The sequence below is a fragment of the Condylura cristata genome, unplaced genomic scaffold (genome assembly GCF_000260355.1).
Source record: "Condylura cristata isolate star-nosed mole 26May11 unplaced genomic scaffold, ConCri1.0 scaffold00026, whole genome shotgun sequence".
Taxonomy (NCBI): Eukaryota; Metazoa; Chordata; class Mammalia; order Eulipotyphla; family Talpidae; genus Condylura; species Condylura cristata.
This window is the reverse complement of record NW_004567127.1, coordinates 16870035-16884863: the sequence shown is the minus strand read 5'-3', so window position 1 is coordinate 16884863 and position 14829 is coordinate 16870035. Positions and strand designations below refer to the sequence as shown.

General features: G+C 33.9%; 1 protein-coding gene across 4 annotated transcripts in view; it reads left to right on the top strand.

The window, feature by feature from the left end:
* PTBP2 (polypyrimidine tract binding protein 2) overlaps window positions 1-13830 on the top strand; it is a 70559-nt gene extending 56729 nt beyond the window's left edge. The window contains exons 9-14 of one of the 4 annotated variants that reach the window (XM_004689757.1): window positions 4965-5104; window positions 6556-6589; window positions 7007-7099; window positions 11566-11782; window positions 11894-11971; window positions 12098-13830. In XM_004689757.1, coding sequence (XP_004689814.1) covers window positions 4965-5104; window positions 6556-6589; window positions 7007-7099; window positions 11566-11782; window positions 11894-11971; window positions 12098-12227 — 692 coding nt within the window. In that variant the 3' untranslated portion in view covers window positions 12228-13830. Of the gene's footprint in view, window positions 1-4949; window positions 5105-6555; window positions 6590-7006; window positions 7100-11565; window positions 11783-11893; window positions 11972-12094 lie in introns of all 4 variants that reach the window. The other 3 variants (XM_004689756.2, XM_004689755.2, XM_004689754.2) reach the window with 3 other exon arrangements.
* Window positions 13831-14829: the final 999 nt, after the last annotated feature.

The following is a 14829-nucleotide window of genomic DNA, read 5'->3' as shown; positions in this document are numbered from 1 at the left end:
GTTAATAACGGTAGGCATATGTTAACGGGTGTGGTTGTATAGGAAGTCTGTAAAACTTCTTCAACTCTGGAAGTATCGATTCCAAATCAGATAAAATTTGTAAATGATTTAAGATAGGCAAGGTTAGAGATGTAAAATACGACCTGAAGGGAAATGGAATTATTTATATCACTTCATCTCTCTGGAGTTTGGATCGTTATCATATATGATTGTATGTTCCATCAGTTTCAATGTGAAAACTATTGGCAAATAATGCTAGGACGTGGGAAATCATGTCTTAATCACAAGAATGGCTAATCAAAAAGAAAGGTCAAGTAGTGGCAATTATTCCTCATAGTCAAAGAGCCCTCTGTCACCTTCCCTTTCTTTAGCATATGCAGTTTAAAAGCTCTTTGACATTGTTTATCCTCATAACAATCCTGGGAGTAGAACAGACATTTTTACCCCCCATTATCAATGTGCATAAATAGCAGTGTTTTTCAGCATAACTGCCTCCTCAACTAAAGATGCAAATCATTAAAATTACTGTTATTTCTACAACTAAAAATCCATTCGAGCCAATGTATATAAAAATTTTGATAGAACTTTTACTAAGGGAAGATGGTATATTACCTAACTGTATAGTTAGGGGTTAACATGAATATGAAAAATACAATATGAAATTTTCTTTCTGAATTAAGTATCATGATATAAATGATGAATCTTGAAATATTTCATGATTTTTAATTTTTATTGTAGCAGACATTTAGATTAACCCTAAAGGAGTTCTAACCTGATTGACAGTAATTTTTCAGAGAAAATCAGACTAAGGAAAATTGTGGAATCTATCCTTAGAGACTTTAAAAATCCATTAAAAACTCAGATCATTCCAGTGACTTAGAACTAAGTAAGGATAGCTTAAGCAGTGTTCCTAAGTTTACCAGCCTTGGGGGAGGAAATAGTAGAAGACATACATTTTAACAGTGGCATTAAAAGACAATGACTTCCTTTCGTTTTTAAAGTTCTCTTGCACCACACTCAATGCTGCCTGAATTGAGGACTCATTTGGCAGTAGAATAAACCACCTGACTGGACACAGTGGCCCAGGGTGGTGATAACAAAATGGAGAGACTATAAGAGAGCATGCGGGTTATAGCAGTAGTGGAGGCCTTCTAAGTTACTTCTCATATTTTGGTAAGCTTTTGTTATTTCCTTACTAACAAAGAGGTAACTTGCATTTAGCTTGAGCATACATTCCTTATTACTAGAAAATAAGTGTTTTTACCAAAGCATGATCTTGTTTATTAAAATATATAACATTCAAGGGCATTTTTACAAATCCCTCAGTTCTCTCACACTTAGAAAATAACTTGAGCATAGAGTTTTGATTTTTTTTTTTAATTTATTTTTACTTATATATGCATACCAGAATTGGAGCATTGGCCGGAGATGGGGGAGGATGAAGGGATTTCTAACAAGGAGGTCCTCAGGTAAAGGGGAGGTTCCCTGCCCCACCCAGGAGGAGGGGGGAGCTGAGCAAGGAGAAGAATCTGGAGGGAAGAAGAATCTGGATGGAAGCAGGATAGGGAGCCAGAAGGAGACTTGAGGGAGGCACATGGAGCAGAAAGAGATGTGAAGAAGCTTTGTCTTGTTTCTTGCTCCTGGACTGATTGAAACAGATGTGGGTGAGAGACCGTTAACTATGGTAGTGTTTATCTTGATTTTCATTTTGTTCTTTTCTTCCTAGATTTGTCTGGCCATTTCTGACCCTTTTCTGTGGGTCCCTGCCAGGAAGTGCTTGAGATTTGTGGAGGGCTTTCAGGCCTTGCTTTGGACCAATTCCTTTTGTGTAGACCTTTACCCACAAGGGGATGGGTAATTTTGCGTGTCTGATTTAGAAACTATATTCTTTAGGTTTGCTGTATTGCACACATGTATTAAAGTTCCTTTCCATTAAAGGTCTTACATGTTTTGTCTTGATGTGGCTGATGGCAGAACCTATTTAGATCAGGCAGGTTTGGGGGTTCACCCATGTCCCTCTCCCTGCCTCTGCCTGCCCTGTAATAGATTCACCAAAGACAGTGTGGGTCACTGACAGGACAGGGGTGGGACTGAGGCTGTGAGGGTAATAGCATTGAGACTAATCCCTGTGCCAGTGGGGAGGGTCCTAGACTTTTTAAATTCTTAATTACCATTTTTAATTTATTGTTAATTTTTTTTTCTCAGTGATCATTTCTCCATGATAAGGCATGATGTTTTAAACAATGTCATCAGGTAATCTCTATTATAAAATCGAGATTTCAAAAAAATACTTTCTTCAAACAATGGTATGTCTTGAATACTTAGGTTTTTTGAACAAAATTCTTCTTAAGGTTTTGGCTTTTTTTTTTTAATTTGTGTATTTGCATAATGTAGTATAGAAAACATTTTCTGCAGAAAAATGTTTCAGACTGATGTTTAGACAGATACATCAGATTTATGTATTTCATGAATTAGTTACTTCTTGAAGTGGTAACAAGGAAACAGTAGTAGGTGATTTAAGAATATTGGAAGTATCATTAGTTTTTTAGTCTGAAAGAAAAAGCATGTGTGAACATGTATTCTTGTTTTAAAAAGTTTTTTGGTTTTCATTGCTGATGTGTTAAATGTCACTTGCTATTGCCCAAATAAAAAACTCTTTGTGGTCTCTAGTAACTTTTGAGAGTATAAATGTTTGAAAACTTCTTCAGCATGTTATTTAAATTCACAACAATTGTAGGTAAGTAGGAAGGTTATACAGTATTTTAATAAGAGATAGTGGTAAGAGTCAAGAGAAGTGAGAGTGTGTTTAGGATTTGGTGATTTTTAAGATTTTAATTTTAGTGAATAAACTGAAACTCTTCAGTTAAGTTTTTCTGACTTAGTGGACCCTGAGAACCACTCATTACCTATTAGAATTGAAACTAAAACCAGAAATTAAACTGGCTAATTTTTTATTGTAGAAAAAGAACAAGTTAGATATCTTTGATGGGGTTTTTATATCTCCCTTATTGATAAAAGGGAATTTGAAGGTTAATACTGAACTTTTTCTTCATGCCATGAATTGCAGTCAGTTGGTGGTGTATGTGTGTGTTTGTGGCCATCAGTACACCCCATTAAATACCAAGGTACTCAACAAAATTTTAATTTACTTTTTCTACTAAAGGGCAGCCAATTAAAGACATGGGAGCAATGGAATGATTTAACATTGAATGCCAGCATCTGAAATTTCTGCCACTGTTGAGTGTCATTGTTCACTTTTTTTACTGGTACGTTCATTTAGCCAAAAGCAATCTGAAAAGATCAACAAACAATATTTAAAGAGGAAGAAGGAATCACATTCTAAGAGTATGACAAGAAAAGAATTAACTGTGGCATATACCTACCTAAGAATTAGGAATGTATTATATCTTTATACTTGGCAAAAGCAAACAAATCAACTTATTCATTGAATTTGAATGTTAAATAGAAACAGTCTATGAAGCACGGTAAGAACTGGGCTGCCAAGTATGGAGAAGTAAATTTCTGTTTTAAAATTAGATCCTTATTCCTGGGATTTACTTTAAATAAAATGTGTATATGAGTGGTGAAAAAAGATTGACCATGAGTTGGTAATTGTTAAACCAATGTGATAGGTACATGGGATTTCATTATTCAGCATGCTTTTCTACATGTTGAAATTTTTACAAAACAAAGTGAAATTTAAACAAATGGAGAAATAAGATGAGGGATCATCAAAGATGGTGGTGACAGAGGTGCTGAAATAAGTCAGTGCAAGATTGTAATGAGAAACTGATGGAGTTCTCAAAGAGAAGTGATAAAAGGAAATTGGAGGGGGAAATTCTATAAATCAGAAACTTAGAGGTTAGGTATTGTGAATGTTAAAGAACTTCAAACTGCTAGTGAAAAGTCATACTAGTTTCTATAAAGAAAAAGTTCAGAAACTTGGCTGAAAGGATAAGATACTGAAACCAAAGGTAAGAGCACATCTTTAGGACAGACACAAGAAGGCTGGAAAGAGAAAAAGAAGAAATAAAACATGAACTTTATGGGACGACAGTGCTAAGGGCCAGTTCTATCCAGGTATGTCGTGAATTAACTTTGTTTAGATTCGATGTTTGTTTCCTTTATCACAGGAAGGAGAAAAAGAACATGTAATTCAGGATTTTAGTCAATTGAATAAGCTGGTATGTAAGAGCTTAAGGAATGGTAAATTGAAAAATGGATAAAAAATGTAAGACTACAAGGTATTTCAAGAGTGAATGACTTGAATATTTTAACATTGATACCACAGTAGGACTGGGAAATAGAATAAGGGAAATATTAAAATTGATAGGCAAAGGATGAACAAATACTGAAAGTATGTGTTATAAAGATATTCTTTCTATTGGGATGTTTGTAAAACTTGTGTTCATTATAATTATTTGGGCATGGAATTAAAACATTTAATATTTTCTCTAGGTAATTTGAATAAATTGAATGATCGTCTCTAGGAACCAGAGGCCTTAATTGAGCTTCATAAATTGTAATTGATTTTAAGTCTGAGTTTTATGAAGAACATAGCATGTGTGTGTGTATAATGTATAAAAAATGTGAGTTACTACTGTAGCAGATAAATTTTAGATTTGCCTCAATGTAAACTATAAAAGTGATTATTTCAAGTCTCTGACTTGAAAATATATTTATGCTTTGTTTGCTTTCCATAGGAAATGGACTGTTATATTTAATTTTTTAAAAATACAGGTATGTACCTTAGTTTCAATAATGATTCATTCAAAACAATTATCCTTTCTCTATATGTATCAACAAACCATTTTTCTAAATATCATAAAAATTGACTTTCAGGAACCGTTTGGAGTGGTCAACCCTAAGCCGTGCAGCCATCGTGCTTAAATTGGTTTTTGTAAACGACTTGTGTGTGTTTCGTAAAATATGCTTTATTTTAAAATTAGGGCTTCCTGTTGCAGCTGTTCCAGGAGCTCTGAGTCCTTTGGCTATTCCAAATGCTGCTGCAGCAGCTGCTGCAGCTGCTGCTGGCCGAGTGGGTATGCCTGGAGTCTCAGCTGGTGGCAATACAGTCCTGTTGGTTAGCAATTTAAATGAAGAGGTTAGTAATTTTCTAATTTTTATTCTTTTACTCACATTTCGTTTGTGAAAGTTTTTCATGTTTATTTCATTTTGCACTTGCCTTTCTTTTTATGTACATTCATTAGTCGAAGTATTTTCTGTATGTTTCTACTTCTGAATAAAATCAGTGTACTTGTTTAGGTAACAATACTTTATTTCCTTAGATGGTCATACCTATATATATATATATATATTTATATATTTTAACCTAACTACCTATTTTTCCTAAGAAAAATATGGTGAAGTACTGTAGTTTGGCTTTTTATCTTTTTGTTGTTCTCAAAGACAACTGTGAACCAATTTGCAGATTTAATTGTAAACAGTTTTGCTCTTTGCCTATCTAATTATTTGCTTATTCATTTCATGCTTATGTGTCATTGCATTTTTTTAAATCTTATTTTATGTGAACTACTCTAATACATTTTTCTTTGAAGGTTCTTCCAAAGATCTTGACGAGGCACTCTTCAAGCCTTTCTTAGTAATTTTTTCTTTGCAGTTATTAGTCATTGTCGTCTAAAAATATTTTTCACTTTATTCCCTCCCCCACCTTGTTAAAGAAAATTTATTGCTGAGTTGTTTTCTTTAGTTGTACATTTTATGTCTGGTATATTTTATTTTGATTGCTATGAAAGCTGGTATGAAATGTGGGAAACCCAATGTATCAGTTTATGGTGTCTAATTTGAATATTTGTTTCATTTTAATTGGCCTTTGTTAATATGAGCATAAAGCTTATTTTATCATTTAATACTATTGTCATTCACAGTTCTGCATGCTAAAATGTTTGAATCAGAGTGCCCTTGTTTTTATTTTAAGACTTTGCCTGCATTTCATAACCAGCCATGCTTATGCAGTTAAAGTTCAAAGTTTAAAAGTCCTATGCATGCTTTCCTTCCCTATGTTGAGATGAAATGCTGTAATTTACTCTGATATAGATGTACTTTACCCATATTTGTCTTGGATGACTACATTTTACTCAGTTTTTCTTGTACAGTACATAAACCAACCATTTTCTGACCAAATTCCTGCATTTCCTATGTACTGACCTATATTTTATTTTTTTTTTGTTCCCCAATTCCTTATTTTTTTCTTCTGCATTGCTGTTTCCCTTCCCCATTTCATCCTTTTCCCTGTGTGTTCACCTTCCCTTTCCTTGTCTTTTCCCAAATGCCCATTCCCTTCCCTGTCTTATCCTTTATTTTCCTTGTCCTTGTCTTCATTCCCTGTCTCCATTCCCTATGTTCATGCTTCTGTGCTTGAACAAATGTTCCTCGGACCAACTTGCCCCAATTAACCGCCTTGAACCATGATCCATGACCACCTCACCATTCTGCGGGAACCACCCTTCGTTATGGATGATCTGTTCATCTCCGCTCTTCCTCGACTCTTCTCTCTTCTTGTCTTACGCTGCTTGCTCTTCTCTCCTTCTAAAGATGGTTACGCCCCAAAGTCTGTTTACCCTCTTCGGTATGTTATTGTTAGCACTATACTTTTATTATTGATTTGATTTTTGTTTCACCTTAATTCTTATTTGTAGCTAGCACTTTGGCTTAAAGTTGAATAGTAAATCTTTTGCTATTTTTCTTTGCTATTTAAAACTCTCCATAGACACAAAATTTGTTTTAATGCATGCTGATTTATTTTGCATGGTCTTTAATTTAATATCATTCACATAGCTTTGAGGGTTTATCAAAAATTATTCTTTTCAAAATTCACTGTTCAAAATCTTGATCTCCTTTATTCATTTGTGAGAATGATGAGTTTGAATGAGTGATCATGTTGGTGTCTGAGTGTTTCATTAATATGTCAGAAAGATAACCTTTAACTGACTTGCCTATAAAATTAATTCCATTTTTGGATTACCTCTCTGTGGCTCCAAAAAAGGTGTTTATGGAGATGTGCAGCGTGTGAAGATTTTGTACAATAAGAAAGACAGTGCTCTAATACAGATGGCTGATGGAAACCAATCACAACTTGGTAAGATTAAATTACAAATTTTCTATACATTTTTAAATCTTCAACTATATAATGTAAATCTTTCTTTGTAGATAATGAACATTTTTCCTGCTACCCTCGTTAGTTTTCAGGTACAGTCCAGTGGAAAACGTTTTTGCTCTCAATGTAATTTCACCTAAGAGTTATGTCATTTAAAGATTCTTGGTGTTTTCCATTTCTGGTTACACTAATGAAACTAAACTAGTCAAATAGTCTTTGGAATCTTGATTAAATCTAAAGAGTTACATGGAAAATATAATTTTGAAATACCACGTTCTTGTATAATGAAACACTTGTGCTGAAAACATTGTTTATTTTGGAACTTTAAACTGTATTGTAGTCAAGTTACACTTACTAAAATTTTCAGTTGACTTCAGAAACAACATCAAACCAGAATACACATCTAGAATATGTTGGTATTCACTATGTGATTGATTGTAGAATTCTATTCATAGAGATACGGGGATGATACACTTCTGACTGGTTACAGTCACATTTTTAATTTTGAAGTTTGATTTTTTTGATGGGATGAGATGACAAATGGGCCTTTGGAGGTCAGATGAATGTAGTTTGGTAACTCAAGTATAGAAAACTATGGGTCATTAGAAATAATCATATCTTTATAAAGTGCTAATCATGTCACTCACATATGCTTAAAATTTTTCTGCTGCTTGGGTACACTTAATACTCTGGTAGGGGTAGTTATAAATAGTATTTTACAATATTCCATGCTTAAGAACTACTCTCAGATACCTTTTTACTCATTTTCTCATCTTCCTGTTAGATGTGGGTAGTGTTACTCTCCTGTAACAGATGTAGTTATTGTAGTTGAGAAGTACCTGAGGTAGAAATTAAAATTTCTCTTTTGGATATTGTTTTATGTAGGGTTTATTTTCATTATACTTGATTAATTACAATATGCCACTTACTGAATACCATACAAGAAATTTGTTTTCTCACAGTTCTGGTAAGGGCTTTTTCTTCTGGCTTGCAGATGACTGCCTGTATCCTCACATGGCCTTTCATCTGCGATCTCTGATGTCTCTTCTAAAAGAAAACCACTTTTATCAAATTAGGGCTTCATCCCTGTGAATACACTTCACCAAAGTCATGGGGGGGGGAGGGTAAAGGTTAAAGATTCACTATAGAAATGTTGGTTAAACACCTTTTGCTAAAGTTTTGACTTTATTAAAGGCATTATTTTTATTTCTCTTTATGATATGGTAGATTTTGCTTTATGTTCTTGTACCGTCAACAGACACATCTCAAATCACACATGAAATTGGGGTTGCTATTAAAAAAATAAGATTTGACTTTAATATTCTTTGTTTCTGGGCTCTGGTCTCATTCTTCTCGGCTATTATTATATTTGGAAATACAGGTGGCTCTTCCCCCACCTCAGTTAAATCCCTGTCTCACTTTCAAATTTGATATTTTCACATATGAAAATGTGCTATAAGTGGATAAAAAGTATAACTTGAGTTAGAACATTAAAGTAAATGTAGATGTATCTAAAACTCCTTTTTTTTTTTTTATTCATACAGATCTGGGGTATAGGCCAGGGAGGGTAAGAGGATTCACCAGAGACAGAGTGGGGAGCAGTGGGCAGGTCACCTCCAGGGCAGGCGGGGATCAAACTCATGCGGAAGTGGCTTAAGCTTCTTAGTGCAGTGCTTTAAACCTGCTGCGCCACCAGGGAGGGCCCTAAAACTTGTTTTTAACTAAAGTTTTTTACATGTCTTTGGTTACTCTTTGCCCCTCCCCCATATCATTTTATCACATTTCTTCAACCCTTGCTTTTTAATAAGTCAAAGCTGCTTAACCAACATCTCTATGTTGAATCTCTACACTTCCCCCCTATGACTTTGGCTGTAGAGCCCTGTATGAAAGTGGTTGACTATGGTGAGGTGTATTCATAGGGATGAAGCCCTAATCTGGTAAGTCTGGTTTTCTTTTAGAAGAAAGAGACATCAGAGATCTCAGATGAAAGGTCATGTGAAGAAAGTTTTACAAAACATTTCAGGAGACATTTTCTCCTAAAACAAAAGGAGGGGAAAAAACAAATTATATAAGAAAAATAGAAAACACATTAGAATGAAGCTGTGAGGTGCACTAGTAATGATAATCGTGAAGGGAGTAAATTCATACATTAAATGAAAAATTTTAAAAAGCTACCTTTGCATTTTACAAGAGTGCTGCATAGGGAAGAGTTGAAAATAATGGGATTTAAAAAAAATTACGGAGGGCAAGTAGTAAGCAAATGAAAACACAGGAATTGCAGTTCACCAACTCCTTGTGACATACATAAGTCACAAGGCTTATTTATGTATGTTGATGGCTCATTAAAATGGCCCTAAAGTATATTAAAAAATTACGGGAAAAATTGAGCAAATTCACCATTGTGGCAGGGGATTTCACCCTACCCCTACCTTTCTGAATGTTTAAATAGAAAAGGAAATGATATAGCACAATTACCTAAACAGAATTAAATATATAATTACTTATCTAACAGTTACATCTTTTTAATTGCATATGTTGACATTTACAGAATGTAAATTGCAAAGTTTACATTCTGACTTGCACAATTACTGTTAAGAATTTCAAAAAATATTTAAAACCAATTGATCATACTATACAAAAAAAGATGTATGGTATAGTGAAAAGTAGAGTTTGAATAGAAAGCTTTAACTTTTAAGGATGTTGGTTTTAAACCCAAGAAAGGGAAATGATAAAAGAAGAGAAAGACAGTAAAGCTACATGTTGGGTACTTTTAAAAAGACTAAAAATAAAGAATGTCCCTGTTCATCTTTATGAAGAGGAGCAAAAAATATCTTTAGTGATAAAGGAGATAACTTGCTGGAGTCCTGATTCCCATTACTAAGCTCCTCCAAACATCTAAAGAAAACAATTATATTCCCCTCAAAAATGTCATTTTATTGTGTAACACTTTGACATTGTTTCCTATGCCATATTTATTTTTAACTTAAAAACCCCATCTCTCTCATATCCCTTTGTCAGCAATGAGTTGACTAGGTAGCCTTTCTCATCACTACTTCCTGGGATGGCTGGCTGTCTTTGCTTATTTTATAATCCAATTCTTTATGCCTCCGCTTTGTATTGTTACTATGCCTAAAACTTCCTGTTTCTTCATTCCACCGTCACGATCTCTTTGTGCAGTCTTTATAACTTTTCAAAATTTTTTTATGACAACCTTTATACTTTTTCCCCCAAAACTCATTTTTCATAACATTTTGTGAGTTGATACCATTTTATCCTAAGCAAAATAGAATTACAGAACTTTTCATAAGCATATGTGATGTATAGTATAAAGTTAGAGGATATTTAAGCCTGAGAGTTTTTTCTCTTAGCCTCAGTTGGAAATTGAAGGAAAAAAATTTGCAGATCGTTATAGCACTACAATAAGACAGGAACAGTAGAAAATGTTGCAAAGAATTTTGATCATTTTTCTTTTTTGTATGACAGGATGCATGGACTTAATAAATTGTGGGTATCTCCTGTGTCAGAATGTGTACGCTTGAGAGTACAGACTTCTGTTCTTATGTGTTTAATACTTTGATTTGCCTTGGATTTAGCTAAAGTATATGTCTTAGAAAATGATTTCTCAGTTGTTACTAGTGAATAAAATATAATTGCTATTCTCTAGAGCTGAAAATAACCCAACTACTACCTTACGCATTAACCACTATAATGTTGTTTTGACACTATGCTGGGGCACAGAATGGTTCCAGTCTTTTTGTACCTTACAGACTGAAGGAGGCTATGGACATTAAAATGATAAATTTAAAAAACATAGTGCATGGGAAATATTTGAGCCTTTCGAGAGGATGTGGAAAGTCCTTGAGAAAGTAACATTCATAGAGGTAGTAACATAGAGGAGATAAAATGATTGAGATAGAACACCTCACACAGGGTGTGAAAGATAAACTAGGATTTGATTAAAGAAAATGTTTTGTCTAGCAGTAACAAAGTACAGGAGATACAATACTAACATACTGTTCCATGAAATCTAGAATGGTTCAAAGTGATGCTGTACATTATTCATAGATCATCTATTAATAATAAAGCCTAAGCTATTTTTTAAGGGTTGTAAGCATGTAATGACCAGTTTTGTAAATTATAGAGGTCATCCAGCTGCTGTATATAGAATGAATTGAAAAATTCAGTGGAAAAACAAATTAGGAGGTTGTTAGCAACATAAAAAGTGGCAATCCTACATGAGTAGATGAATTTGACAGAATAAATTTCTTCTTGAGCACTGTATGATATTTCAGCAGAATAGTTAAGAGATTCATAATGTGGATTTTCTTTTGTTTGCCATATACCTGTCTTCTAATGCAAACAAAAATACAAGACTATAGTATTGTAAAATGTTTTTTCCTTGGACTTTGTTCATATTGACTTTTAATAGGCATTCTTTCTTTTTGTAGCCATGAACCATCTTAATGGGCAGAAAATGTATGGAAAAATTATTCGTGTTACTCTCTCTAAACATCAGACTGTACAACTACCTCGAGAGGGACTTGATGATCAAGGGCTAACAAAAGATTTTGGTAACTCCCCACTGCATCGCTTTAAGAAACCTGGATCCAAAAATTTTCAGAACATTTTTCCTCCTTCTGCTACCCTTCACCTATCCAATATCCCGTAAGTATTAAAACTGAAGGTTAAGAATATACACACTTTAGGAATAAATAAAAAACTTACTAATCTTTGCTTTTTTTCCCTCTCCTCCCCCCAACCATTTAATTTTCCTAGTCCTTCAGTAGCAGAAGAAGATCTACGAACTTTATTTGCTAACACTGGGGGCACTGTGAAAGCATTTAAGTTTTTTCAGTAAGCAACCTTTCTTTTCTTTAAATTAGTGACTTGATAGAAGTAAATTTTCTTACTCTTATTTAAAGTATTTAAACGTTTCCTAATTTTTATAAAGTATCTAATTTCATAATTTTGTTTCAGAAGAGATCACAAAATGGCTCTTCTTCAGATGGCAACAGTGGAAGAAGCTATCCAGGCCTTGATTGATCTTCATAACTATAACCTTGGTGAAAACCATCATCTGAGAGTGTCTTTCTCCAAGTCAACAATTTAAAGGGGAGAGGAAGATTGGGGGTAGAATCACATTGTTTGGTGTCATCACCTATTGACTGTTCAGAAAAGTGGGGACCAGAGTTTGATTTTTTGTTCTTGTTGTTTCCTTTTTTTTATTTTCATGCTGTTATCATTCCTTGGTTAGAAACTGAAATGGCGTATGTAAAGGCAGAGTTACTGCTATATTTCATCTATAGGGAAGCCATTTTTATTGTCTGTTTAAAATTTCAGTTTAATTTACTTTTTTTTTTTCAACTTAGTTGACATACGTGCCTTAAAAAGGAAAACTAGTGTTGCTATTGTGCATTTACTAGAAAAAAGGAATTGGTTGTCTAGGGCACATTGTTACGTGGGAATTACAATATGTTTAGGCAGGGGTGTGTAAAAAGGTTAAGTTTTGTTTCTCCTGCTTGGAACTTATTTTCAATTATTGGCTTGTCATTACTTTCTATTAATCAAATAAGATACATGATACTGAAAGAATAAAGCAGCATTTTTAGTTTTTACTATCTTAGGCTTTATTGCTTTAAAAAGACATTGGCCTTTTGTATTTCACAATTCTGGTCTAGATTCAGTTATGAATGTAGGCATTAGTTAAAAATTAACAAGATGCAGAGTATTAATTTCTTAAGGCAACAAAGTGATTTCTGTAAGTTTGAGCCCTATGTGGAAAGCATTGTGGAATCTTAACCTTTTTGTACACACTCTTGTGGGACGTATCATATAAATGTCAGCACTAAGTAATGTCTTGTTTGTGGCTGAATATTTTTCGTAGATGTTTTTGAAGTTGACATGACTTACGTGCATTTAAATATATATTGCCATCCTTAGTTTGTAATTAAGATTTGGAAATATGGTTGTGGATTTCTGAGCATGTGCAGACTGGTCTAGCTAGTTCAGGAACTGGTGCATGTATTTTTCAAAGATAAAGAAAGTGTACTGCGAAAATTTGCAGGAAGATTAATTTTGTGGCAGTTTTCTAAAACTGACAACCAGGTGGGACCAAAGTTTATGTGCCTTTAGTCTTAATTTACCTTGCATTGTAATATTCAGTTTTAATAAATCTTCAAAAATATTTTGTATTTAGGTATAGATCTGACTTTAATAAAAACATGGCTCAGAATCTACAGGTCAAATTAATTTGAATAGTTCTTGTCAATCTGAATTGTTGATTCTGTTTAAATGACCAATACTTTTTGAAATTGATGTACTTAGTTTCAAGATTCATAGATTCTGTTAATCTATGTAGACAGAATGGTCATGTATATTTTCTATTAGTTGAGTTTTTACATCTTTAGAAATGTAAAATTCAGTATAGTTTGAAAGCGGCACAATTAAAAATTAATTTTCTAACAAAGTTGGGAGGTTTGATGGTTGTTTAATTTCATTTTGTGTGTACTCTGCTTACCTCTGTAGCATGCTCAATAAACACTTCTGTAGCTCTGTATTCACCTTTTCTGTCTTTCTCTGCTGCCTTTTCTCTTTCCTCCTCTTTGTTTTTCACTCCACTGTGCTTCTAAATTCATGTTTATTCTCTGCCAGGGTGGGAAAGGAATAATAATTATGACTTTATACCATAAATAAATCTAGATGCTGTGAAAATATACCAGCTTTTTTTTTTTTTTTTTTTTTTTTTTAATTTAAAAGATGGTAACTGCTTTTCAGGAGGACACATATTAAACATTTCCCACCCTGTTAAAATCTGCTTAAAGACATAACTTTATTGTAGCTTGTTAATTCTATCTTTTTTGTTGTTGTTTTTTTTTTTTTTCCAGTAGATTTATGCACTAATAGATCTTTTGGATTTGCCATGCTCTCTTGCTGCAGTTTCATCTTTCATCTTTTGTGTCTGCCAAAGATTTCCTACTAATCTGAGACTACTTTTGGTTTTAACAAAGGGTGCTTGATGTAATTGGGAGGAAACAGTAACATCACCTGCTTTTGCCTGGGGTGGGAAGGAAGATACACATACAGGTATTTTAAAGTTTAAGGGTTTTTCACTTAAAGGATCCAGATTATGGTACTATTTGTGTTTTCATAATGTTAACATTATTTAATTTTTCATTTATTTTTGCATAGAAGAACTGGGGTGTGGGGCCAGGGTTGGGGAGTTGGTGGGTGGCGAGAGGATTCACCAGAGACAAAGTGAGGAACAGATGGATCTACTGAAGCACACTGCTGCAACGAGCAGCAGGCAAGACAGGAGAGGTTTGCTGTGCCATGTGGGGCAGCTCCCTGGCTGGGGATCAAGCTCAGGCCACTGCATAGGGCCGTCATAGTGGTAGCACCAGGGATGTCCAGAATGTTTTAATAATGCTTAATGAAGCCAATCTAGTGATTTTGGAGTTCTACACGTTCTTTAGATTTGTTTTTTCAACTATTAGGCAAAATTAACACACTAGGAGGATAAAAAACGAATATGCCTTATATTATTATGAGAGTATCCAGTCACCTCCAGAACAGTGGTTTGTAAAGGTAATTGCTTGCAATTGAGTCAAAATAGTAAGGTAATTTGAAGCTTGGTGAGGTGATACTCTACTCATCTTCACCCTATATAGAGACATACAAAGGCATGCCTAAAGCCCATTTAAAACCAATACTTT